We start from the raw sequence: 27,422 nt of genomic DNA, 5'->3' as shown, positions 1-27,422 counted from the left end.
CACCAAATAACTTTTCAACAAACATAGGGATTGGTCATTAAGGATGAAGCAGGTTAAAAGTAATTAAGTGTCCAACTAAGGAGTAGGAAAACCTACACAGCTCATTAACTGCATGATCAACCTGATTTATACAATGTTCAGCACTCACAGACAAATAAAGGTTAGGATAATTTGGATTTTCTGAAGTTTTGGGTGGGGACACATCCCATGTTACTTGACATCACAGAGAAGGGCAACCCCACGGAGCACCCAGTGTTCAGGGACCTGTGCTGTCCTGAGGTCCACAGCGGCGATGTAGTTCAAGTCCGTTCGGACTGGCTTCTTGTAAATGGGGCAGGAATAAAACCGAGGATCTCTTAAAGCTACAAAAAAATCCATAAAAAAAAAAAAAAAAACTTGGTGAATTTCAAAAATTAAGCAGCCCAAACAGCGTGCAGAGTCAAATTTGTGCATTCTAAAGATCATTCCAAGGTTTTGGTAGAATGAGATTCTTCCTGAGGTCAGACAGTCCCTAGATGTGAAGCAGATGCAACTGCAGGTTTCCAGGGAGTGTGACAAAACACCCAGACATCTTCAGGGCTATCCCGCTGCCCCTTGTCCCATGTCCTTGACAATAACCCCTGCCCACATGAAATGACCATGAACCTTCCACTGCTTCCTTTCTACCCATCAATTCAGCATGCCCCTTCCACGCTTTCTCCTCTACTTCCCCACCAAATCTTGTGCATAGACACCCTCTCCATTTTTCTCTCACGGCTTTCCTTTGGCACAAGGCACCTGTCACTGTTAATTAGATGTCCAGCACCAAGGCTCACTAGTATTTCACTTTATTAAGATCATGATTTCAAAATCCTGCCTTTGACCCTCTGTGCCATAGCCTAAACTACATTCGAAATCACAGGGGTTGTGAGTTATCCATGTGTGCAGAGGAAGGGAAGTGGCTGGAAGCACACAGCCACGGCACAGTTCAACTCCCTGAGATGCAATCTACCTTTTTCAAGTAGACGAAAACATACAGTTTCCAAAACTATGTGGTTATGTGTATGTGGGTCCTTATATTTATACAATGGGGGGGGGGGCGGGAGGAGGGGTTGGCACAGGGCTTTAAGAAAAAAAGTAAAAATTTACAAATACAAATAAATTAGGCTTTGGAAGAAGCCTCTGCATTGAGCAGCTTGGAACTTTAGCTTCCTTAGCTTCTCGTTCAGTCTACACTGCCCACGTAATTTATCTGCACATCTCCTAGCATCCGGCTCAGGAAGCAATACACTATTTCCTCTTCTCTTCCTAAATTGTTTCAGTACAAACGTGGTGTCTGCACCCATCCATATGTTCCTCCAGAAGGCCAACATTATACATGACCCTCACATAAACATTCAGACAAAAACAGGTTTAACAAGGAGGAGAACGTTGCTTTGGTGAATTCGTGTGACACACTGAAACTTGGACACAGTACCTCTGAACTCTCCACATGCAGTGTTGACATATTGTGGAATTTAGTTCCCAAAACTAACTTGTGCAATAATTTATTTTTCTAACAAATTCTAAAAGCAAGCTACTCTCAGAAGTTAAGATCTCATTTTTTCGACCCAATAAAACCTTCTACCTGCTTTGCCATGTGTTTTTAGACCTCCACTGTGATTAATTTTATTGGAAGAAGTTAAGCACTTGAACATGATGATATTATACATTAAGTTTCAATATAAAGTAAGTATTCTAAAGCAGTGATTTTTAACCAACGATGATTTTACTCTTGGGGGACATTTGTGAATATCTGGAGATATTTTTGGTTACCCCAGCTGTGAGACTGCTACTGGCATCTGGTGGATAGAGGCCAGAGATCCTGCCAACATACTATAATGCACAGGACATTTCCCCCACCCCCAACAAAGGGTATCTGGACCAAAATATCAATAATATCAAGGTCAGGGAACCCTGTTCTAAAACAAACTCATAGATACTTTACAGTACTTTAAACCTATATGTTTGCTTAATCCCATGAAATTAATCATTAGAACGAATCTAAATTAATTTAATACCCAATTTTTAAGTCTAGGTGTTATTTTTTTAAATTACCACGAGAATATCATTAGTAATAATTATTAGGCAAATATATCAAAAATTCTGATTAAATAAGTGAATGGCACTGAATTCATGGAGTGTAGTTAATACTAACAGTACTGATTGATAAAATTAAATCCCTTAATCCTGGCATCTGTAAATATATAATAAGTGTTAATTATCGTTCTTCTTGATGCAAATTTGACTAACACTTTAAATCTTGAAGGAACCCACTGTAGTCTCACATTTGGTGCAAATGTAATTATAATATACATGTAATAATAAATATATGTAATTGTAATAATTACACCTTGGGAAGTATATGACTACTTGGATTTTAATCCCAAAAGAAAAGACAAATTGGGAGGGGAAGTAGCATTCTTTTCAATAAGCAGGTAAAAAACAATTCTCTGACATATTTATCCAATTTTATTTATTTGTAATTGCTGCAGAACTGAAGGTGCCCATGCCAAATCACAGCATGCAGCCAACTTCCGCAGCAGGATTAGAAGCCACTGAAAATATCATTTCATAGTCAAAGTGTTGACAGACGCTAAACAACCACATCAACAGATGATTCAGAACCATTAGCCCTAGTTAGACAAATAACTTTGAAGACAAAAATAAACATGCTAGCTAGGTAAAGCAAATCAGCTAAACATGTTTAAAGCCTTAGGGTCCCAGGGCGCCTGGGTGGCTCAGTTGGTTAAGCGACTGCCTTCGGCTCAGGTCATGATCCTGGAGTCCCGGGATCGAGTCCCGCATCGGGCTCCCTGCTCAGCGGGGAGTCTGCTTCTCCCTCTGACCCTCCCGCCTCTTGTGCTCTCTCTCTCTCTCTCTCTCAAATAAATACATAAAATCTTTAAAGCCTTAGGGTCCCAGAAGGAGGAGCAGAGACAAGAGGCTGTGCCTAAAAGGTGAGAGGCCATGGTTTAGGGCCTGAAAGGTTTTAATAAAACACCTTGAGGGAGTTTCATTTTCTAACTATGTCACTTCCCTCGCTAGCCTACATTTTTCATCTAAGTGCTAGTATATCATTGTGTCATATGTTCCTTCCAACATCCAAAACAACCAAGTTACACAGAGATTCCGTATAGAACCTTTAAATCATTCCTTTATTTAACTCCTCTTTGAGAATAACATTTAAGTGATTAAATAGCGAATTCTTATGTATTTCCCTTTTAATCCTTCAACAAACATGTGAGTTAACATATTAATAATAGCAATAATAACAAAATGGTTTATTGTATGCTAACTATGTGCTAGATAGACACTTTGGGTTCAATGCTCTTAACAACCCCATGGGACAGGTACCATTATGAAATTCATTTTGCAGATGAGAGAACTAAAACATAACAAGGTGAGCTATTCGTCCAAGGTTACAAAGCTGTAGGTAATAAGATAAGAATCAAACCTGGCCAGAATGGGCCAAGAGCCTATGCTCTTAATCTCAGCAATAGTCAGAATGTAATATGCGTGTGTGCCTCCGAGGTCTTTGCAGGAGGATGTGAAAATGAACTGGAGATAACTATTAGATGTCTGACTTCAACTTACAGCATATTTGAGACTCCTCCAAAGCCACATGACTAATTACTCTAGTGATAAAACCAGAAGTGCAAGTTAAATATCCAGGCTGCTGGCTCACTGTCTTTTACCTGAGACCATGTGCCCCCCACCCCCTGCCATGTGGCAGGGGACGTGACCACCTTTCGCCTGCAGCATGCAGAGAAGGAGGCCATAGGGAGTGAAAGCTCTCCTCCAAACAGGGCAGAGTCTGTGTCTACTTCACCAGGTGCCCGAAAAAAATAAACTCACGACTTCAAAATGCAAAGAAGCTATCCTCATTTTTAATTTAGGCTTTATTTTGAAGCTTCAACCCAGACACCACAGAGACTCCCTAAATGCATAGTCTTAAGTAGAACACTAACCACAGGAATTCCCAGAGGTTTGCATTCATCCCACATTCTGATACCAGCTTTGGTAGCTGGAAATCATAGGCCAATTTCATACATCTCTACACCTTAAGTTCCCCATCTGCAAAATAGGGATGATATATCTTACAGAGTTGTTGTAAAGATTAAATAAATCAATATATGTGAATGACTAGCATAGCATAATGCTTAAAATGCAGTAGACGTCCAAGGTGTGTTAGATTTCCCCTTTCCACACACACACATACACGTGCCCAGATACACAAACTGAAGGTGCCTGAAATTCCATGGGGCTCAACAGTCAGGAGGCCTCCACCTCCTGGTCACGGCATGGGGCTATCCCATGCCCAGCCCCACATCTGCACAGCGTTGGATCAGGGAGGGTCATAGGGTGATCTTAGAAACACTTTTTTCCTCCTTAGCTGCAGAGACCCTGAGATCCTTCTCACCCTACCGAGTGCCCAAAGGTACACAGAGGTCTTGCTTTGTTCCCCAAAGTTTCCAATCACCATTTTCCCATCACATTGGCTAACACCCTGAAGTTCATGAAGAAGCATCAGTCTGTCTATATAGTGATCTATAGGGAGATGTATCTTTCCTATGTCTGCTTCTTTGCAACTTCCTTTGAGAGCAGAGGACCTAGAGTTGATGTGGCAGGCTTTGCCCTTTCGGTGAATGTCATATTATCTGGGTGACTTTCTTATGATGTCCTAAGCATTTGGGTACATATTATGCAATTTTTAAAGTCAAAATAAATATCTAGACTTCTTTTTGAAAACAAACCAGTCCTATATGGAAAGTTCAATGATGAATTATTTAAACTAAAAGTTACCCTTCATGTCAACATAAAAACAATTTACTAGAAGAATTTTAACTTTAAAACACTGTACTTTGAGGAGTGTCCTTTGGTCATTAGTGATGCTACACCCCTTTAGCTCAATTAGAGCCCTATTCAGTTATCAAAATTAAACGAAAATGAGATTTAGAGTATGAAAAGAGCAATGGAATTTTAGCTTTTCAATCACTGAAAAACACTTCTCCAACAACAAAGCTATTTGGCAAAACAAGTTTCCACCAACTGCTATTGAAACAAAAAAAAAAAAAAAGAAAGAAAGAAAGAGAAAAAAGAAGGAAAGTTTTTTTTTTCAGTGCTTTGAAATTAGTCACTTTTTCCTTTGCTTATTTTATTTTCTCCCTTAACTTGCTGCTAATGAGCATCACTGCTGCTGACTAATTCCCAGCAGGGTGAGTACAGTTGTTCTATTAAAATGTGTTCTTAAATAGTAAAGAACGGCCTGTATTATAAAATTATTATTTTATTAATACCATGCTGAGGTGTTCAAAATCATGTTGCAATGGATTTTTACAGTTTAGTCCCAAGATACATAAAAGTAACACCTAACTGAATGTGAGGAAGATTTTTCTTTTACTTTATAAGGGAAACGTTTTTGCAATGTCTCGACTGGACCGAATGATATAATAAAGCAAAATTTCTAAAATATTATTTTGATTAAAAAGAACACTTAATGATTTTTTCTATAAAATAACCACTGCTCCAGGTCTTCACACCACCCTAAGAACCAACAAATCCGAAGTCACAGGCAGCTTGCTTGCCTAAGCTCAGCCAGACACATTTATCCTGTCAGATTCAGTTGGGGTATGTGGAGCACCTGCCTGTTTCTTTTCTGACACCCACCTCTCTTCACAGGCTCCTCTCCCTTCATGCACCTACTTTCTGTTCCTCACGCACAGCATATCCACTGCTACCTCACGCCTTTGCACCTTCACCTTTGTTCCTGGGTATTAGCAGAGCTGCCTTCCATCGCCAGGATCTCAGCTCAATGTTCTCTCCTCAGTGAGCCTCTCCCCGAGCCCCTGAACTATCCACTCGCTGGCATAGTACGTGTGTGTTTCCTTCATAGAAAAGAACTATCTGAAACCAGTATGTGGATTTAGAGTCGATTCTCATTATCATGGGACTTATGTACATAAAATCTCCAGGAACACTAAATTAGCAACTACTGAACCACTGTTCCAAGGGTTCTGAAATACAGGTCCCAAAATTTTCAACCCCTCAGTACATAACCTTACTGTAGGTGTGTTTTTGTTTAAGGACACCTTTTTAATATATATTGTTGATTCATGAACCTTGGACTCATGCCACTTTAACTCATGCCTCAGTGAAGCTTGTGTTAGACACGTATTTTGTCCATAAGGCACGTCACAGCCTTCTTCTGCCTGCAAATGACCTGCCACATGCATGGATTCGGGGGTTACAAATTTAAAGTACAGGTGAATTCCTAAGTGCAGAATCCATGAGTAACAAGGGTCAGCTGTATTTGCTTCCTTTTTGCTGCCCGTCCCTCCTTGACACTGGGTTCCTTAAGAATGGGGATACCGTTGCAGCCCCAGCACCAGAGTAGAGCATGGCAGATGGTCAGTACCAGATACTCACTGAATGACCGAGTGAGCGAATGCTATTTCCCTCTGCCAAGAAAAGTCTATCTCAACTCCTCTCACACTCATTCTTAGCATCCAAGCACATCTCCAAAGCAATCTCCACTAACCTCGCAGGCATTGTTATGAACTCCTGAGTGTGTCTCTATCCTAACATGTATCAAATTCCATTTTAATTGTTGACTTCCTTGTCAGTCTCCCTAACTAGAGGGAATCCCTTATGGGCTTGATCTGTTTCATCATTGGGTCCTTTGCACCAAGATAGTGGCTGACATATATCAGGCGTCCAGCAAATATTTGCTTAAAAAATAAATATTCATAGTTTATAAACTCTCCTCCCTTGACCCGTGTTCCCAAATGTGATATTTATCTAAGGGACGGGGATCCTAGAAGCTGTCTTTCAAAGAGAAATGGTCTATTCCTTACTCGTTTAAAGAAAAATCTATTGTGTTTCTGTCACAAAATCAGTATTTCCTTGGGATCCCTTATCACAGCCACCTCCAGAGTGCATGGCTTACAACAACCACTTCACCGCATATATGTACGTGTACATCATCATGTTGTACACCTTAAGTATATGCGATTTTTATTAAAAAGATAAAATAAATTTTTTTTAATAAATGGGATGAACAGAGAAGTCCCACGTGCGCTGAAAGGTAGTTATAGCTGAGTGAAATGTAATAACAAAAGCCTCCAGAGCACATCAGGCCAATGGTGGAAAGCAGTTTAGGTATTTTTAGACTTGTCACACAGAACTTTGTCAAAGTGGAATAACATGTGTGCTTCACAGACGTGCTATTATGTTCATAGGCTGAAATATGAATCCAGCTTTTTACTATTAGCTACTGGATTAAGCCAAATGGCCCTGAATTCAATCTGGCTTTCACAACGTGGCTTAAACTTCCAAGCTGGTAGAGTCGGCACCTCCAGTGGGCCCTGTGCAGTCCTGCCTCGAAGGCCTCCCTTCCACTCCTTGTCCCATCTCATCTTATCCAACCTTCTAGGCCCTGTCCAGCTCTGCTCCTGAGACACAGCCCCTGGCCACTCCTTCCCATTTTCACCTCCCCTTCTTTCCCACCCTCTATTAACTATTCCAAACACTTGCTTCTTATCTCAACAGCTAACATTTCATGAGTATCCATATATATTTTACCTGCTTTAGTAGATAGGCAAGAATGATCTAGAACCGTGGCCTCCCCTGTAACACTCAAAAAAGTGCCTAGCAGTCAATAAGCACTCGTTAAACATGGGCGTGAGTGCGAATGCTGATAAAATAGTAAAATCCTCAGGACATGATAACAAAAATATGAGATCTTGTGTTTATAACATTATCCAATCTGATAATGCCAACCGCCCCTGAATGCGTAAGACAACTTACTGTTGTTTTCTGCATAAATCCTTATGACAGGCATCAACTCAAAGAGCACTTTTGGTTTGGATTCGGTGAGTTTCATGTTCCTCTTGTCCCAACCAGCACCTTCAAGATACAAGCCATGCACATAGACACCCTCGGTGGGAGGGGCAGAAATGTCATCCTTCATCCACTTGGTGACTTCACTGCAAATCACCATATTGTCCAAGGCCCAGCCTTTGTTGGCCCGAGTTATTTCCTGCTCGGGACAAGAACAAGAGCAAACGACGAAGGGAGTGATTAGTGGTTTATCTCAACATAAAAAGCGTAACAGTGATGAAAGTGTAACCCCAAATTACCTTAATTCAGAGGAAGCAGAATTGTACTTTAAGAGTTAAAAAGATTCTCTCATAAACAATACCCACGTCCTAGTTTAACCACTGTATTTTACAAAGAAATATCAAATTATATCAAATATAAAGATAACAAATAAATGCTTTGGAATTCAAGCTAGCAGCCTGAGAACAAATTGCTGGATTTACCTTCAGGACAGTGTAATTTCTGGTGCCAAAAAGGGACAGGCTTTCTCTGTCTCGTTATAGTCTTAAAACTATACTGACAGAAGAAAACCTTGTAGAAGAAAATCATAATAACACAACAGGTGTAATCAGAACTATTACCTGGCGCATTGCAGTTAAAAATCCTTGGGGGTTAAAAAAACCTGTCATCCAGAAGCAGTGGGGTCGACCATTGAAAACCCAAGAGGTAAACTGGCAGTTTCTTTCTAGAAGTTCAGTAAACCAGAAACCCAACGTACTTGAAACCCATGATGCCTGAAATGCATACATTGAAATAATTAATTAATACAGGCTTAATTCTGCTGTGTAACTGGCTATGTGCACAGAAAAAAATTATGAAATACCAAATTCACTTTTAGAATTTAAAAGTCCCTAAAACATGAATTTCCCTTGGGTTCTGCCATTTAAGTTTTCAAATTATTCTTCCCCCTGATACTAAGATACTATAGAATCAGTTCATCGTCACATGAACTCCAGATCAATCTAGCACTCAGGATGCTGTTCAAGTACAAATATATTCACTACTAATTCTGCTATACAGCAATTAAAACAGTTACTTGAATTAAATTTAATAGGCCTCAACTATTTTTCCTTAGGTTACATTTTTCTCTCCTTAGGTTACATTTTTAACCGCTACACACCATAAAACAGGGTTTCTATTCACATAAATGTGCTCGCTTCCGCAGCACATATACTAAAATTGGAATGGTATTTACATAAATGTGTTCATGGTCTCTTAAAAATATATTCTGTGGATGATAAATCGTAGAAGCCTTCCTCCACTTCTCATTTTTAATGAGGCAAACAACAGTTATTTTCTGAAGTTCTTGTCCCCGAGAATGAACTTTTATTTCCTCTGATGAAGGAGAAGAAATGGAAACACAGGTCCCTTACTACCAACAAATTAATTGCATTCATTGCCTGTAATATTCTCCCTGAATTCACACGTGGAACTTCTATTATTACAATTGGCATGGGTATTATTACAATAAGGCTGGCAAACACACACATAGATACACACAGACACGTACACACACACACACAACCATTCTGCCGGCTACATCAAAAGACTAGACTCCTGTTTTAAAGTGTTAGCAGCAACTCTATAGGTAGGTATCTCCAGATCATATTTTAGATCACTTTACTGTAATTGGAATACTTTATGCATGAACAAATGTAGTGATCAACCTGTGTAGATATATACTGCTTGAATTTCAAATTCTTAAGAATTAATTTGCCTGTAAACAATGAGATTCCAAAGACTGACAATAAGTTGAGTAGACTAAAAACCTGTAAAAAAAAAAGGATCATAATTTTAAAATTAGGTAACTCATTCTATCCTACCCTTATAGACGTGTCACCTGAAAGTGATGTGTTTATACTGCATTTGATCTGAGGGCACAGGGAATCATTAATGCGAGGGACCCTCCTGGCAAGGATCCTTGTTCAGAGCCTTCGCGGTGCTGACCAAGCTGAGTGAGCTGGTCTGGTGGGGAACGAACCTGCAATGGCTAGTGACCAGGTAGGTTCTCCCTCTGTCACTGGCAACAAAGAAAGTGAGTCCATAGAAAACTCTGGCCTTGGGAATGAATTCACTGAAGGTGAGGAGAGGATGGAGTCTGGTCAAAGCTGATCCCGGTCTCTAAAGCCCCGGGTGAGATATCAGAGTCTCAGTGCTAAATGAGTCTCTTCCAAGAGGCTGTCAGTTCTAACCCTACTAGGTCTCGCCTTCCCGTTTACCTGAGTAGCCTCCAAAAGGCCAAGACTCTAGTCACTGCATGACGCTATCCCATCTCCCAATGCTGCCCTCCCTGCACGTTCCCTCGCCTGGCCCAGCCCCAGCCCTCCGCCCTCCACAGTGCTCCCCGCCACACCCCCAGATCTTCACCACCCCCGACAACGCGTGAACTGCTGGACAAAGACACTCTGGTACTCCTTTTACTTCTCCAAGTAGACAAGTATTTGTCAAAAGCATATCTGTCATTTAGCACAAGGACCAGCACATGATCAGTAAGCATACCGTTAAATCATTATCTTGTGACCTGGAGTATGTATATCTATACACAGTCACATAACTACAGACAAAGCAATGAAAAGTGTTTCTCTTTGGTGTGACTTCTGCAGTGTGTGGGTACACGTGTGTGTGCAGGCGCGTGCACAGGAACACCTCCTTCTATAAAACTAACATCCCAGGCTCTGAAGTTCAAGAGCTTGGGTTTAAATTCTGATCCTTGGACTTCTTAGGTAGGTATGTGATCTGGGAAAAGATTTGGTGTCTCCCAATCTCAAGTTCCTCCCCTGCAAAATGAGGGCCACAAGATGCAAAAATTTAAATGCAATAATGCATGTGAACGGCCCAGGAGAGTGCCTGATCCGTGGGAGATGCTAAATAGTGTCCTTCCCTCCCTAAAAGCTAAAACTACAGGCCTACCAGGGGATCGGTCCCTAAACAAAAGAACCCTTTTAAGTAAAACTATGCTGTCCTGCTTTCCACTTGCCAATCCCAACTACTCACAACACTAAAGTGATGAGGTAGAGTAGGAGTGGACTTGAACATACTTTCTTCCACCGAGCAGGAATTCTGGCATCAAACATGCAGTCCAGTGCATCTCCTAGGTCTTCACTCATGATGATAGTGCCGTCAATAGCAAGTTTTAGCTCAGTCAGGGTGCTGCGGACCAGAGTGAGCAGCCTCTGCATTCGGTCTATCTCCTGCCTGAGGAAAATGTTCATCGGCTGGAACAGCCCCATCTCCTGGAGCCTCTCTTTCACCTGCCATGGAGACATTCAGCACGTGTTAAAAATGTGACAGCTACTAACATTTATGTAACCGGTTCCCTGGGGCGGCTGAGAAGGCCCCTGACTGTACAATTCCATTAATGGTAACCTTTGAATTTTTTTTTTTCACTGCCAGAAAACAAAGAAGAAATATAAAAGGACACATCTGTTAGTGGACCAGCTGATTTTGCATCCCAGGTGGGAGAGAATAGGCAGCCATTCATTCACAGAAGAATATGAACGCATGACCATAATCACCCAGCCTTCCAAATGGCAACTGCGCCTATCAGGAAATGTTCACGTACCTGGCGGCCTAAGGCTGGCAAACACACACACAGATACACACAGACATGTACACACACACACAACCATTCTGCCGGCTACATCAAAAGACTAGACTCCTGCTTTAAAACTTCCTGTTTTTTTCCATCAAAGCGTCCTTCCATAGTCATCCACCGACCAACCCACCCACCCATCCATCCATTTCCATCCTGTAAGTATTTATTGAGCATCTTCTCTGGATCAGCTATCCTGCTGGGCTGAGTTGCTTTATCCTAAGGTAGCACTGACAATTTCAGCCAAAGGAAGGGGACTCTCCTAAACTTCATTACTTACCACGTTTATTTATGTAACCGCTATTCTACTTTTAAAACTTTTTATTGCTTCATAAATATTTCAACCACTGTTAGGTATGAATGACCTCTTTCCTGATACTATAAGGAGAGGTACTTATTAAAGCTGATAGTGGTTATCGATTTTCTCCAAGCAAGTGATCAGTTTTCTCAAGGGAAAATTTTTCCCTTCGTAATAGGTCCTTGAGTTCAGTCTACAGCACCAGCAACGAAAATGGTCTGCTTTGTGGCAAATAATAAGATGCTAAAGCAACAAAATGCTGCAGGTTTCTTTTTTGAAAACCAGGTAAAAAAAAGTGTTAGACAGCCTGGGGCATCTGCTAAGACTACATGGAAAGTCAGTCAGTCACTGGTGCTTTTATCCCAGATTTTAAAATGTTTTCAGGGTAAATCTTTTCACTAACATTTGCTAAACTGTCTAAAAAAAGTGAACTTTCCTAATCATAAATTTGGCTTAAAAGTTACTTACATATTAAAAAGACAAATCAATTTTCAAAACCCGTGAAGCTGCAGAGTTAATGATGTAAATACAAACTCCCCAAAATTAGGAAGAGCTGAATTTTAAGATGTGCATCAAGTTACACAATATTTTTTAGATGATCAGGTGTTTTGCTCTAAAAATACACTACTTTCCTTTGAACAAATGGCAATGTGACGTACCTCCAGGAAAGTTCTGGAAAAGCAATCCTAACCCATCGGTACACACTTAGAACGTAGTTACGAACATGAACATTCTTGTCAGGGTTCTTTACTGTTTATATTTCAAAATGATCACACTTACAGATTTAAAAACTTCTTTTTTTCTGGTTCTTCAGGAAGTGAGTTTTTTAATATGTTTTTTAACTTCAGAAAAATCATTTTTTGCCCTCTGTCCTTACTCCTCGCTCCCTCCAACCGAACAGACACATCCACAGCTGACATCCTGTCAGAATGTCATCAACTCACTTCAAATGGGCCATAGTCCGGAGGCAGCTTTTCCAGCATATCATCAGCCAGCCGGGCCACCACAGCCTCCCGGGTCTCATCCCCTCCACCAGAGCTGTCCTTGGGTTGGATGCTGAGGATGGTGTCCAGCACGTCCTTGGCCAGCTTGCTCTGGTAGGTAATGTCGGCATTGGGATGCAGCCCGAACACCTCGGGGCTGTCGTAGGTAGGCAAGCTCTGAACAAGAAGCACCCCCAGATTATCCCAGATTGCTGACGTAAGCACCAGTTAAATTATACTGTCTTAGGAAACGAATATTTTTATTAAGATAAGTCATGTTAACATGTGTGTCAACTATACTCAAATTTTAAAATAAATAAATAACATCAAATAACCCCCCCCCACCAAAAAAGGTAAGTATTTACATGATATATCTTATTTGTGTCAGGCTGCAATCTCAATAATTTCTCCAGAAAAGAATCAAAAGTTGGCTTGAAATAGGATGAACGCTGAGAAACATAGCAAGGTCATGGTTCCTTAACATCTCTGCACCTCAAGCAAATTCAGTCACAGAGATACTGTCTTGTTTTAGAAAATATGAAACAGAAAGGGAGCTATGGGTTAGTATTTCATCGAACCAATCATTTAAACAAATGTGGCATAACTAATGGTTTCTATGTTTTTAAGGTACCAGAAAATGACAGTTTTTAGCAATTATGGCCCAAAGAAGGCGGCAGGTGGGAACTGTACTCTCCCAGGGAGAAAGATGGCGACCAGGAAAAGAGGAATATCAAGAGTGACCAAGTCCAAGAGAAGAGCAGACAGCAAGAGATGATCAGAAGCAGCACAAGCAGGTGAAGAACACAGCTATTTGAAAGAAAAAAGATATACCCTAAATTTGACATTGGTTTCAATGTGTGAATTGTATCCTAAACTCTATTATTGTCTCATATTTTTCCTGCAATCTCCTCTCTTATTTTATTCCGCTTTATATGATGTCTTCTTATAAACAACCTCAAGTTCATTGTGAAATGAGGTATATGTAAATAAATGCATGTACTGGCATGTCTAAATTTATATCTTCATAGGCACTTTTGTATTCAGTGCTAATGATTTAAAGACATATATACTACAGTTAAGACAAATACATTTGTTGATTTGAATTAATAAAAGTGTAGAGGTGGTAAGATATGATAAACTCGTTACATTCATATATCACAGAACCTCTAAATGTACTGATAAATTTAGCCCTTTGGGGCCATTGGGCTCTAGTTTGTTCACTCTGAGATAAATCTCAGAGAGAGGCAAAAGGGATTTCTTAAAAAAAAAAAAAAAGATTTTTTTTTTTTAAATTTATTTATTTGAGAGATAGAGCAAGAGAGCGAGAGCGCACAAGCAGGGGGAGCGGCAGAGGGAGAGGGAAAAGCAGGCTCTACATTGAGCCGGGAGCCTGATGCGGGGTTGGATCCCAGGACCCGGAGATCACGACCTGACCCGAAGGCAGATACTTAACTGACTGAGCCACACAGGCCTCCAAAAGACATTTCCAAATAATGATCTAATGGGTTCAAGGTACAGAGACGGAAAAAATGTAGGTACCTTGAAACACAAATCAGATCTTTTCCCCCAAACTTCCTGTCAAACTCTTCTTTCTTCTTAGAGCAGCAATTCTGAACTGGGGCAATTTTGCCCCCAGGGGACATCTGGCAGGTCTGAGGACGTTTTTTTGGTTGTCACAACTAGATGGGGATGGGGGATGCTGCTGACATCTAGTGGGGAGAGGCTAGGTATCCTGCTAACCAATGTATACAAGACAGCCCCCCACCACTGAGAAGAATCCCGCCCTGAATGTCACTGGTGCCCAGGTTGAGGAAGGAAGCTCCTATGCAAAGCGGGTTCCTGAACATACTCAGACTCTATCCATTCAGCCAGGATTGCGAACCAGGTGTCTCAGGATGAGTCCAGAGGGGGCCTTTGCCCTATTATCACAAGTAGCTGAAGTCTCGAGAGTTCCCAGGGATTTACATAGTTTCCCTAGTTCAAAATCTGCCCAGTCTGTCATATCCCCAACGAATATTCCTCACTGAGGTATAAAAAGGAAGGGAGGGAGGGAACTCATACAAAAGCCACACTCAGAACAAATACAAACATTTTAATCATTAGGTGACTATAAACATATGAAGAAAGCACTTGTAGTGAGAGTACGTGTCACCATTAAAATGTATTTTAAAAGCAGTGTTTGCAGCATAAATAAATATCAAAGCGGTCAATAGGCTGCATATATTTGCTCTCTGCATACAATTCGGAAGTGGACAAACCTGGATATATTGAAGATAGTTATCCACTGTGTTGCATTTCGGAATATTATATCCTTGGTAAAAGCTGAAATCTGATCCAAACATATTTTCACTGAACCAGACCTGAGCAACTGTGTTCAGCAACCTCTTATCATAGTCATCAGTGACTCTGCCCCCATACTGAATTTCTCCTATCATGTAGCGGATGGTGGTCCAGGAGACGCCCTGTGGACAGCAACAGGACAGTTGTGTAGAACCGGCTACTGGCTCATCCTGATTTCCCCCACCAAGCAACATCTGTATATTTGTGCTCACGAATGTCATTCATTCATTCTTCATCGGTAACGTTAAAAGTGCAGGAAGAAAACGACATAGCCAAATCTTGAGGATTACACAAAGCTCCTGCTCATGATTTGAAATAGGCCCCTTTGGTGCATTCATAGGCTTTCATACTTTAATTTCAACAACAACAAAAAAAGACAGTTTGCAGAATACTGCCGCAGCTCTGTAAAAAGCACGTGCTTCAAGGGCGATTTAGACTTTCATTTTCACTTTTTGAGATTCTAAAAAACAAGTTTTCTCACCCTTCCGCCCTCCCATTCGACCCTTTTGCCTTGAAAGTAATTTCAACTCGAGAATTTTGAGAAATACAAAGATAATCAAAATTGGTTCATTTTTTCATCTGAAATCCAGAGGCAAGTGTGACCTAGTTGGCGTGACATAAAGGTAAGACTTTGCAAGCACAGAAGATCATCACTGTCGCAGGATCAATCCCCCAGCTGGGCAGGAGCATGAGCTTGAGGACCCACGCCCACAGCCACCGGCAGCGCGGGGCGGCGCGCACACACAGTACCTTTTTGACATCCATGTCATCTAAGTGGTTTTGGATGAACTGCACAGTGGCATTAAAGTCGGCCTGATTAAATTCATAGGGGATGTTCCACCCCAGAGGACCGAACTTCCTCCTCTCCTGGACTGTGGAGTGCAGGAAAGCCACAGCATAGAGCATGGGTTTCCACTGGGCTGCAGTGTTCGCATCCAGCAGGTCCTGGCTCACACCTGTCATGGTTGGTGGGGTAAAGACCTTTGTCGTCACTCACGCACCTTTATTTTTTATTACATTTGTAGGTTATGAAGTATTTTTATAAGTTTCTGAGAGTAAAATTCACTTATCTCGAACTGTTTTTATCACATTCATAGGACAATTATAATTTAATTTTTGGGTGTCCAGAGGGTGTTTCTCTCTGAAAAATCTATAAAGAGGTTGGGGGAGGGGGTTGGGAGCTGGCTAACATGGGGGTCAAGTTCCTGCCAGCCTGACAAGATATGGTGGAGATAAACTAGAGGGGGAAGAAGGATGGCCGTAAGATGAGTACCAGTACTAAAATACTAGTACTTTAGACTCTATTACTAATGTTAATATTATTTATTATTACTGATAATTTAGCAATATATTATTTAATATAATACTATTACTAGTATTATAAACACTACTAGTAAAGCTACTACTGCTAATAATTATTTATTATTGTTATTATTACCACTATCATCTGGAACCTGTACTCAGGTTGCAACAGGCTTCTGTACCCACTACTACCAATTTAATATTAATTAAGACAGTGTGTATAGAAGCCTACCAAAGCTGAGTCCACTCCCCAAATAATAATTATCATTATTATATGTGTTCATATTATATATAACTGTATACTTTTTATTTAGAATGTTTTTACTGCCCTCATCCTTCCACATCCATTTTTTTCCCCCACATTACCTCGCAGCCTGACAAGAATTTGAGCCCTGTTTCCAACTCGACCAAAACCGTAGATGGTCCAGATGGCTTCATGAAATGAAGGCAGGTCATAACTTGAATTCAGCCTCTCCTCTCGGAAGAGGCTACTGGCCAACTTCAGGTAGGGAGCACGAAGACCATGAATGACAAAATTATGTTAACATAAAAAGGCAGGTGTCTAGCTGGAGAAGAGCACAGGCCAAAGCAGAGCGATATAGGAAAAAGGGAAAAATTCAAGGTGGATAATGGTGACTTCTGATGCCCTGAGGCCACCAGAGCATATTCCACATGGAGCACGACAAGGTACCACCCTCTCCCCATCACGTTAAATAACAGGACAATTTGCTATCGCTCTATCCTAGCTCATTGTTTTTATGATTTCTTTAAAAGACAACAAATTTAAGTATAAAAAGTCCCATAGACTTGGAAGTATTCCTCGACTCACCGCCATATGTTCTCTTCAATCCTGCCCGGAGGCCCCGTGGAGGCTCATTGGCAAATTTAATGGCCATCTGAAGGAGCGTAATGGGAAAGTGCTTATGAACTTCGGTGGTCATCCATAGGCGGAAAGCATCATGCACAATCTCGGTTTCTATAATTAGGTCCATCAGCTCATCCATGAAATCGAGCCCCAGATGGCAGTTCTGCAGAAGTGCCCATCCTCCCTAAGTCAACAACAGTAAACGGAAATGAGACGCTATTTCCTGTTTCACCCAGAGATGTAAATTAATATATTCTTTAGAAAGTAGGTAATTAAAATCTTAAAAGAGAAACACACTAACCACTAAATCAATCCAGGTCAAATCTATGGATACAATAAGGTTTATTTGAGATAAGTATATTTATTTTTCTTGTTCCATGCATGTGTCCCACAGCATACCAGCATGCCAACTGATAAGATTCGGTAGGAGTCATGAAAATAACCAGAGGTGGCCTCAACTCTGAAGAGATAACATCACCGTCATGTGCCGATGGTTGAGTGAAAACGTCCATTTACCTCAGCTTCCTCCCACGTTCCACGAGAAGTACAAAGAAGGGACATTTTTAAAGGCATGAACTCTTAAGGACAAGGACAGTAAGGGCGAAGACAATATCAGCAACATTTAAAAGAGACTCAAGAAAGCTAACTCCTCAACTGGCATTCAAGGAAATCTGAGAAGTAACCTGATTTATGCCACATAACGCCAAACACCCAAGAGCAGGTGGTGAGACATTCCTGTGGAAGTGGAAGAGAAGATGGGCTCACACAAGAGACCGAAAGCCCAGCCCCCCAACATGTTCCTGCCTCACCTAAAGAAAGAGGGGAAAGCTGATTTTCTTTAGAAGGTACAACAGACAGGGTCTGGACTGAAGGACATCAGCACATTAAGGGTCTAGGAACCTCACTGAAGACAGATGAAAGAAAGGCTACTTACTCAATTTTGAGACCTACTCCCTCCCTTCTCTCTTGGGGTTCCCAAAACCCTGGCAGCAGGCTGTATACCCTCTAGAAAGGGGGAGAGCCTTCTGTGGGGAATCTGCCCACTCTAAGAAGAAGACTCTTAGAAGATAATAAGCCCCATCTTTTGTATAACACATTTCATGAGCATAAGAATGGTCCTTGTATAAAGCAACAGAGGCAATATTTTAGATCATTTTGTAATAATTTACTCAATATCGAATCTATAGAATATTTTTGCTAAAATGATCTAGAATATCCAGATCATCATCTCGAGTTGTTTTCTTTTTTCCCCCCCTGGTAATGCATTATTTATTTATTTTCTTAAAATTTTTTATTGTTATGTTAATCACCATACATTACATCATTAGTTTGTGATGTAGTGTTCCATGATTCATCGTTTGTGCATAACACCCAGTGCTCCACGCAGAACGTGCCCTCTTTCATACCCGTCACCAGGCTAACCCATCCCCCCACCCCCCTCCCCTCTAGAACCCTCCGTTGGTTTCTCAGAGTCCATCGGCTCTCATGGTTCGTCTCCCCCTCCGATTCCCCCCCTTCATTCTTCCCCTCCTGCTATCTTCTTTTTTTTTTCTTAACACATGTTGCATTATTTGTTTCAGAGGTACAGATCTGTGATTCAACAGTCTTGCACAATTCACAGCGCTCACCGTAGCACATACCCTCCCCAATGTCTATCACCCGGCCACCCCGTCCCTCCCACCCCCCACCACTCCAGCAACCCTCAGTTTGTCTCCTGAGATTAGGAATTCCTCATATCAGTGAGGTCACATGATACATGTCTTTCTCTGATTGACTTATTTCACTCAGTATAACATGACTCTGTAATTTTGGATCATTTAGATTTGACTAGTGCAGCAAATTTAAAATCTTGGCATAAAATGGATCACTGTGAAATTTCATATATCCCTTCTATTTTCTTGAGGAGTATATAGAACTGCTGAATAAGTAAACTATTTTTGTCCCTTGCAAAATTCAATTGGCACTGTTCACAATTCAAAAAAAAATTAAATACAAAACATAACAACCACAAAAAGGATTGAGCCACCCTCTGTCACCCAGCATGCTGGGGAATCTGAGGTGAGAAGTTTGCTGTGTCAACACTCTCCCTGGAATCTGTCAGCCAAGGCTGCTTCTGTGGGATGACCCCATTCTGTATTAAATGTTTTGTCTTCTTCTTACTGAGTAGATCATCCACATTGCTCTCCTTGGGTACCTGGTTCATTCTGTCATATTGCCTCAAACCTTCCTTTTTTTCTTTTATTAAGATTTTATTTTGTATACAAACAATGAATCATGGAACACTACATCAAAAACTAACGACATAATGTACGGTGATTAACATAACATAATAAAAAAATAAATAAAAAGATTTTATTTTTTAAGTACTATCTCCATCCAACGTGGGGCTCCGAACCTATAACCCCAAGATCAAGAAGTGCGGGCTCCACTGACTGAGCCAGCCAGGTGCCCTACCTCCAATCTTTCCTACAAAACTTTTAAAAAACTAGTATCTCTGAAAGTTATAAGCATGCTAATGATAAGACTATTTTTTTCTTTTACTTGATTTACTAAACTACTAAACAGAAAACATGAATAAACTGAAGGCTAAAATTATTCCATTTATACTCTAATTGCCTGAAACTATAATTATTAAACACTTATTTATTTTAAATTAGAGTTAAATAGGTGTCCTGTTATCGTTGGTGTCTTTGTTCTAAGCACAGTAATATGCAGAGGGAGGAACAGAGGAAGTGAAAAAGGGGAGGGAAGAATGGGGAGGCGGCCAAGAGGAGGGAAAGGCCAGGGATGAAGTCCACTAAGCTCTCATGTCAGACCAGACCTGGGATTCTTTTTAAGATTTTATTTATGTATTTTAGAGAGAGGGCGTGCGCGCGCACATGAGCAGGAGGAAGGGCAGAGGAGGAGTGGGTAGAGGGAATCCAAGCAGACTCCACAGAGCCCAACTCGGGGCTCAATCCCAGGACCCTGAGCCAAAATTAAGAGTTGGATGCTTAGGGCGCCTGGGTGGCTCAGTTGGTTGAGCGGCTGCCTTCGGCTCAGGTCATGATCCTGGAGTCCCGGGATCGAGTCCCGCATCGGGCTCCCTGCTCAGCGGGGAGTCTGCTTCTCCCTCTGACCCTCTTCCCTCTCGTGCTCTCTATCTCTCATTCTCTCTCTCTCTCAAATAAATAAATAAAATCTTTAAAAAAAAAAAAAAAAAGAGTTGGATGCTTAATCAACCTAGCCACCCAGGCGCCCCTTCCAGACCTGGCATTCTTAAGTATAGATGCATGTTTTCATCTCTGGATACACTTCAGTCCACCCCTGTTGCCCTCCCAGCTGCATATCAAGTGCTCAGACAAGGCACACACACATGTGAGCCCTCCCACAGCCTTCACCAAAGCTGGGGGTGGGGCACAACTTGGGGATAAAAGAGGCGCAAAGTAAATACGGAGGTTCTAGAACACAGTGGGCTCAGTTCTAGACCAGAGGGAAGAAACCAGGATGCAGCACAATACTGAGGTTCTAGACTCAGTGGCTAGGACCTAGAGCCCAGTGGTTTCACGGTGGGCCTAGTCAGACAGCAAGTTCTGTCCTCAGCAGGGGGACTCCCTGGAGGGCATAGAAGGAGTTCTGAGATACGGGGGGAAAAGCTCAGACTCAGGGAAGGGGGCGTAGGGTCTGATCTAAAAAAAAAGCCAGAAAGGCATCTAGACCAACACTGCATGTTCTCCAGTGGGAATGAGAAGCCAAGTCATTCGGCCCTCTTTGCTTGGCCAAAGCGTGGAGGGAGAGGAAAACAGGGGTAACGGTTCCTCCAGACGGAGTTGGACACTGCAGAAAGGGCTAGACCAGAGTAAACACATGAGTGCCCTGTCCTAGAGATGGAATTCTAGAGATGAAATGGAAGACCTTGTGCATTCAGTTAATTTAAGTCCCTGGAAGTGCCCCAGCTCTGGACTGGACTGTCCCTTTGCAAGATTACCATGTGGTTTCTAGTACTTTATAGCCTCCGGGTAAGGCCTGAGCATGGCATGCTCTGCACGCTACAGGATTTGCAAGCCACAAAGGGCTCTAGGAGCCGCAGCCTGGAAGGCAATAAGCCAGGTTTCCTAAAACCTCTGGTACCACAAGGTAATGGCAGATTCCTGGCCTCTGGGATCTGGGCCAAGCCTGGGGGACTCCAGAGCACAGATTATACATTCTGGAGCTCAAGAAAGACATGGTGTGCTGGATTCTGGAGCGTTGGGGACTCCAAGAGCAGCGCAGGAATCACGGTGGAGGGGCTGTAGACCCCTCCCCACCCCCGAGGATTTCGGATCTAGAGTGGGGCTTAACATTATGCAAACTGGTCGAGAAATAAGATGCTCTGGTTGGGTAAGTTTTCCATAAATTAAGGCTCAGCAGAAAAAATTGTATTTGTTTTTCCGTGAAAGTTTCCTAATAGATTATTAAACTTTTTCCTAAACTGTTTAGTGAACAGCACAAAGCATGTAAATTTAAACTCTTAATGATTCATAAATTCTTTTCTGCATTGCTATTCTATAACCCGTAATGACAACATAACCTAAAAGTAGACATTTGGCCTCACATTCGCCATGGTCTGCTGTAAGAGCTTGCGCGCATGGACCTCCTGGCCCTGGCCCATGGACACATAACGGGTTTCTATTTTTAATCTCTTCCCCAAGGCAATGATGGAATCCGTGGGATCTGAGCCCATAGACAGGAGACAGATGAGTGGTGTCCGTGGATCAGATTCCTCCCACGTCTTTTCCAAGTCCAGGATAACTCCTTCTGCATAGTGCTCTCCCATGGAGTCCATGATGTACTTGCGGGCCTGCCAAAAACAGTACAGGAATCACCAAAACTGATTCTAACTCCTCCATGTGTTATGATGCAGGGTGGCTTCCAAAATTCATTTTGGTAGAGTATCTCAATGATGTCCACAGTAACTCTGCCAGGGAAATAGGACACAGACATTTTTCTTGTTGTATCTCCACTCTATAGATGATAGAGAGGCTGTGTTATTTGCCAACACACAGTCACACAGTTCGAAGACCAGAACCCAAGCTGGCTGACCACTTGTCGGGAACCTGTTCTATACACTGGCTACTTCTTGGTGCATAAAAAATAAAAATTATTAGGAAACTGTATTATTTAGGATGCTTTAAGGGAAATGTATATGCATTCTAATACAAATAACCAGCACAATGCCTGGGATTTAATGGATACTTATCAATAGATAACTGAATGATTTCTTACCAAATGAAATATATTAGATACTTAACGAATGGGTTAATGTTTTAAAGATTTAGTCCATAATTATTCTCCTAATCATTCTCATGATTCCTTTCCATTCTTGGCTTATCACCTTTACCATTAATTTTGTTTTGACTGAAATACATGCTCACAATATCACAGACTTTGTCAACTATATTATCAACCATATAAAAATATTTCAAGTAACAACATAGTCCTTTTTCAAACAAAGTAAAATAATTAATCAATAAGATACTATTGTGAGTATGACCTTTAGTCTCTATTCCCCCTCTGGTAAAAACTGGGTTCCCTCATTGGGGAGGGTATGTGCTATGGTGAGCGCTGTGAACTGTGCAAGACTGTTGAATCACAGACCTGTACCTCTGAAACAAATAATACGTCATATGTTAAAAAAAAAAAAAAAAGAAGAAGAAGAAGAAGAAGATAGCAGGAAGGGAAAAATGAAGGGGGTAAATCAGAGGGGGAGACGAACCACGAGAGACTATGGACTCTGAGAAACAAACTGAGGGTTCTAGCGGGGTGGGGGTAGGGGGATGGGTTAGCCTGGTGATGGGTATCAAAGAGGGCACGTATCGAATGGAGCACTGGGTGTTAGACGCAAACAATGAATCATGGAACACTGCATCAAAAACTAATGATATAATGTATGGTGATTAACATAACATAATAAAATTTAAAAAATTTTTTAAAAAGATCAAATGGAAAAAAAAAAAAACTGGGTTCCCTCAAAGAAAAATTTCCTATTCTGTTTTCTTCTCCTACCCCCATGGGAGTAAAACCCAAGTTTCTCTCCCCAGTGAGATTCCTCAGAAGAATCTCTCTCACATAATAAGCAGAGTGAGGTGAGCCATGGTGGGACCCCACTTCCATTTCCAGAGAAACACAAAACAGCTGTAGGCAGGGTTTCCCTTAAATCAGAGAGGCTTGAGATAGACCTGGGCCAAAATGAGAGTGGTGCTGGTTAAGCTGTTGTCTTTGACTTACAAACATCCAAAGTTTGATTTCGGTCAGTAATACAGGCTTTTCCTCCATTTTGAATACCCAGCTATGTGCTATGCATTCTCAAAGTGATTGCCACACCCCACGTCTCTGAGCTTAAAATCTGGGATGATGTCCCCACTCACGTTTGTCCTCTTGGCAGGTTAGAGTGGGAAGGTAGTGGCCACAATAAGAGACTCATCCAGACTTTGGGTGAGGAGTGGGATTTATCTAGACAAAGAGGACAGGTAGGAGAGCCAGTGTGGCGAGAATTCCATGCAGAGAGCACAAATGCAGAGACCTTGAAACAGAAAAGAGCAAGTCACCAAGAGGGGACAGAAGAACATGCAGTATAGCTCATGTGAGATTCAGCTGTGGGGCAACCAGGCTTCTGCATACCTCGTTGGCACAAAGAAATAGAGTACCACACTGTCACAACTTACTCTTCACACCCTTCTGAAGAACATTTTTGTCCCGATACCTGATTCCAATGAAAAATAAACAAGTAAAAAAGCAACAAGTAAACCTCTGCACCTATTCTGACCCTCTTCGCTGAGCGTTGAGACACAAATGTGTATGAGGCATGAGATACCCTCTAAGAATGCACTGTTTTTGCAACCAGGCAGCTGAACGTCCCCTGACGTGGGCAGTCATGCTCATCCAAAATACTGAGAACAAGCCTGATGCTGCTTATGGAGAATGGGAACTAAATATACCCACACTGTAGACCTTTGAATATACGTCCCAAGAAGTTGTCTGGTTGAAAATCACAAAAGGAATGTAATGTGAGTATAAGAATTTCAGAGGAGAGGACATTTTTCCAGAGGGCCCTTGCAGATCTTAAGACTTGGGTGTTATCATAAAGGCCTTGGGAAGCCACTGAAAGACTTTAAAAAGCAAGGAAGAGCATAATCATATTTCCATTCCTTCTAGAGTATACAGGATCGACTAGAGCGGGCAAGAAGGAACAAGCGGAGACCCCAGTTAGGAAGCCATCGCTACAGTCAGTCTATAGATGGCAGAAGCTAGGATGAACATGACCGAGTTACAAAGGAGCCTTGTAGACTTAAATTCAGCATTGAACCAAATAAAATGTTACGTAAGGGGAAAAAGAGGAAGGAAGGAAGAGAGCAGAGGGAGAGAGAAAGGGGAGAGAAGGAAGGAGAGGAGATGGAGGAAGAAAGAAAGGGAAGGGAGAGAAAGGAAAGAGGGAGGGAGGGAGGGAGGAAGAAAAGAAAAGAGAAAAAGAAAGAAAAGAACAGAACAGAACTACCTGAACCTTCTACACGGTCCTTAAGGCAACAGTTTGACAATTCTTTTGGGCAGGATAAAAGTAATGAAGTTGAGAAGAAACACTGAAGGAAGGGTGATCTCAGTTGCCCTGCATTACAGAACTCGTTTTTCGTTTCTCAATAAATCATTGGATCTAGCTGTTTTCATGATTCCTCGGTACCTACCTGGAGTTGGAGGTGGCTTTTCCCTGTTTTTAACACTCCCTCTGGAGAGTGGAGGGGAGAACTTCCTACATTCTATTATAAACCCAGCGTATTGTTAACTCTATGGCTTGCTTGGGGAAGACCCTAAGGAATCCACCTGAGCTGAATATTCAAGCTAAAGTTTTCATTGTGAAGGCAGGACACGGGCAAGTCTTATTAGCAGTGACATTTCCAAGACAGCAGGCCAGCAGATTAAAGGTCTTTGAAAAGATGTATCTTCTGGAGGCAGGATTCACATTTAAACCATATGTAAAACTGACAGGGTTTTAGGCCAACTCTTGCATCAAGGGCCCTAAGACTTTCTGGGGTTATAACTGTAAATTTGGGAATACTATGTCTCCCTCTCATCTACCTCTCCTCCCAAGGTTGCCACATCCTTCCTACTTAAAGAAACGTTGTTTTACTACTAACAAAACGGAGCAGCCGTATCGTTTTTGAGTTAATATAAAAATGGTATGGAAGACTAATACATTACCTTTACATCATACCTATAAGCCGACCTTAAAAACGTGGCTTTCTCATTCACTCTTGTACCATTTAGACCAAAGAAGATCATTAAATCACTTAGCCCAAATGTACACCTTGCTACATTTGTTTACTTTTCCATTTGTCACAGAGGTATTGCCAGAAGATTCCATAGAGGCCTCCAAGAAAATTCTCACTGGGATTAAAATATTCAATATTTCTTTAAATTTAAAAGGAAATTCTCCTTAAAAATATTCTCCTAGAGGGCGCCTGCCTGGCTCAGTTGGTGGCGCATGTGACTCTTGATCTCGGAGTTGTAGTAGGTTTGAGCCCCACAATGGGTGTAGAGATTACTTAAAAATAATAAAAACTCCTGTAAAAAATATTCTCCTATTTTTTTCTAATATGAACTTTTTACCTGGGCAATGGTTCTGTCAGGACACCAGGATCTAATAAGGAGAAGACGTCTAAAGCAGTCAAGAGATTTATCATAGGCATTTGGAAGGGGTTCTTCCTCAGGATTTTCCTTATCAAACCAAATTTTCCACATTTTCTCATTTCTTGATATCTGAAAATACCAGGGAATAAGAATTGCATCACAGCACAGAAAAATCTTTCAGTAATAGTTCACGGTTATTTTTCGTCATATCTTTTGACTATTCCAGACACGTGTGAATGATGTCCCATGACTTTTTTTTTAATTTTATATTCCACTACCAAAAATTGTGACAGTCTAAAATCAAATGTGATTTGCTCTAAAATCAGTCTGCATTAATGCCAGGTTACAGCTAGCTTTTGACGTAGGGAGAGCCTTGGGTTGTTTAATTTCTTCTAATGCCTTTGTGGTATCAAATTTATAAGGAATAAAGAAATCAATGAAAACTCATTTTCATTATTTTAAGGAAATCTGATTTGCTCCATGAAATCCTCTCATGACCAGGAACCAATTCACTCACTTATTCACGTATGTTTCCTCACTTTCCAGGACCACTCCTGGCACAAAAGAAGACATTTAATATATGTTCATTATTGAACGAAAAGCTGTTTGGTCAATACTCTATTAATCTAGAATAATTTGGAATATATGACTTAATATCACCATCAAATGAGTAATGACACACATGCTTCCTTTAGGCAATTGATAAGGAGGGAGAGAATACAGTCCATTCTCCTTTGGGGCTGAAAAACAGACGGCATTCCATGGGTCATCATCTCCAAAACATAGAACAAACAAACAATATCGGCAGATAAATATAATCCAATATTCTCTGGTATACTCCCCTTGATTAAAGCCCTGGATATATTTCTTGGAAGCCTAATCAAAGGGAAAAACATTCCAGATCCATATTTAGAAAGTATTGTGTAAGAATAAAAAGTAATAACCTCTCTCTATCATGAAAGACTACATGACATGGAGGGATTTCAGGCATAAGACAATCTCCAGAAGACAGCAACTTCAGGAACAGATATCAGTTGGGGAAAGGTCAGTAGGAGCCATCTCATGATGTTAGAGGGCATTAAAACCTCCCAAATGAAAGTTATTTAATGCAAAAGAATGGGTTAAATTATATGGTAGAAATAATACGGACTACTAGGCATAAGCCAACACATACAGATAGAGCCAAACAGTAAGTTTCTGGTCAACCTAAACTGGGAAATTCAGGAACCAACCTTAGCACATTTTCTGGTCATAAAAAGCCTACCCCAATGTTTACAGCAGCAATGTCCACAATAGCCAAACTGTGGAAAGAGCCCAGATGTCCATGGACAGATGAATGGATAAAGAAGAGGTGGTATATATACACAATGGAATATTATGCGGCCATCAAAAGGAATGAGATCTTGCCATTTGCCACGACGTGGATGGAACTGGAGGGTGTTATGCTGAGTGAAATAAGTCAATCAGAGAAAGACATGTATCACATGACCTCACTGATAGGAG

At 41.3% G+C, this 27,422-nt stretch overlaps 1 protein-coding gene across 2 annotated transcripts in view; it reads right to left on the bottom strand.

The window, feature by feature from the left end:
- Window positions 1–210: 210 nt before the first annotated feature.
- DNAH5 (dynein axonemal heavy chain 5) overlaps window positions 211–27,422 on the bottom strand; it is a 214,577-nt gene continuing 187,365 nt past the window's right edge. For both annotated transcript variants that reach the window (XM_088023719.1, XM_088023720.1), the window contains exons 70-79: window positions 25,899–26,048; window positions 21,853–22,098; window positions 17,244–17,463; window positions 15,863–16,068; window positions 15,031–15,234; window positions 12,734–12,949; window positions 10,938–11,150; window positions 8,481–8,633; window positions 7,828–8,059; window positions 211–362 (exon numbers count right to left, since the gene is read on the bottom strand). In XM_088023719.1, coding sequence (XP_087879845.1) covers window positions 211–362; window positions 7,828–8,059; window positions 8,481–8,633; window positions 10,938–11,150; window positions 12,734–12,949; window positions 15,031–15,234; window positions 15,863–16,068; window positions 17,244–17,463; window positions 21,853–22,098; window positions 25,899–26,048 — 1,992 coding nt within the window. The remainder of the gene's footprint in view (window positions 363–7,827; window positions 8,060–8,480; window positions 8,634–10,937; window positions 11,151–12,733; window positions 12,950–15,030; window positions 15,235–15,862; window positions 16,069–17,243; window positions 17,464–21,852; window positions 22,099–25,898; window positions 26,049–27,422) is intronic.

This window comes from Eumetopias jubatus, unplaced genomic scaffold (genome assembly GCF_037043125.1).
Source record: "Eumetopias jubatus isolate StellerSeaLion01/CBP00866 unplaced genomic scaffold, mEumJub1_p1.0 scaffold_5, whole genome shotgun sequence".
Lineage (NCBI taxonomy): Eukaryota > Metazoa > Chordata > Mammalia > Carnivora > Otariidae > Eumetopias > Eumetopias jubatus.
This window is presented reverse-complemented; position numbering and strand designations above follow the sequence as displayed.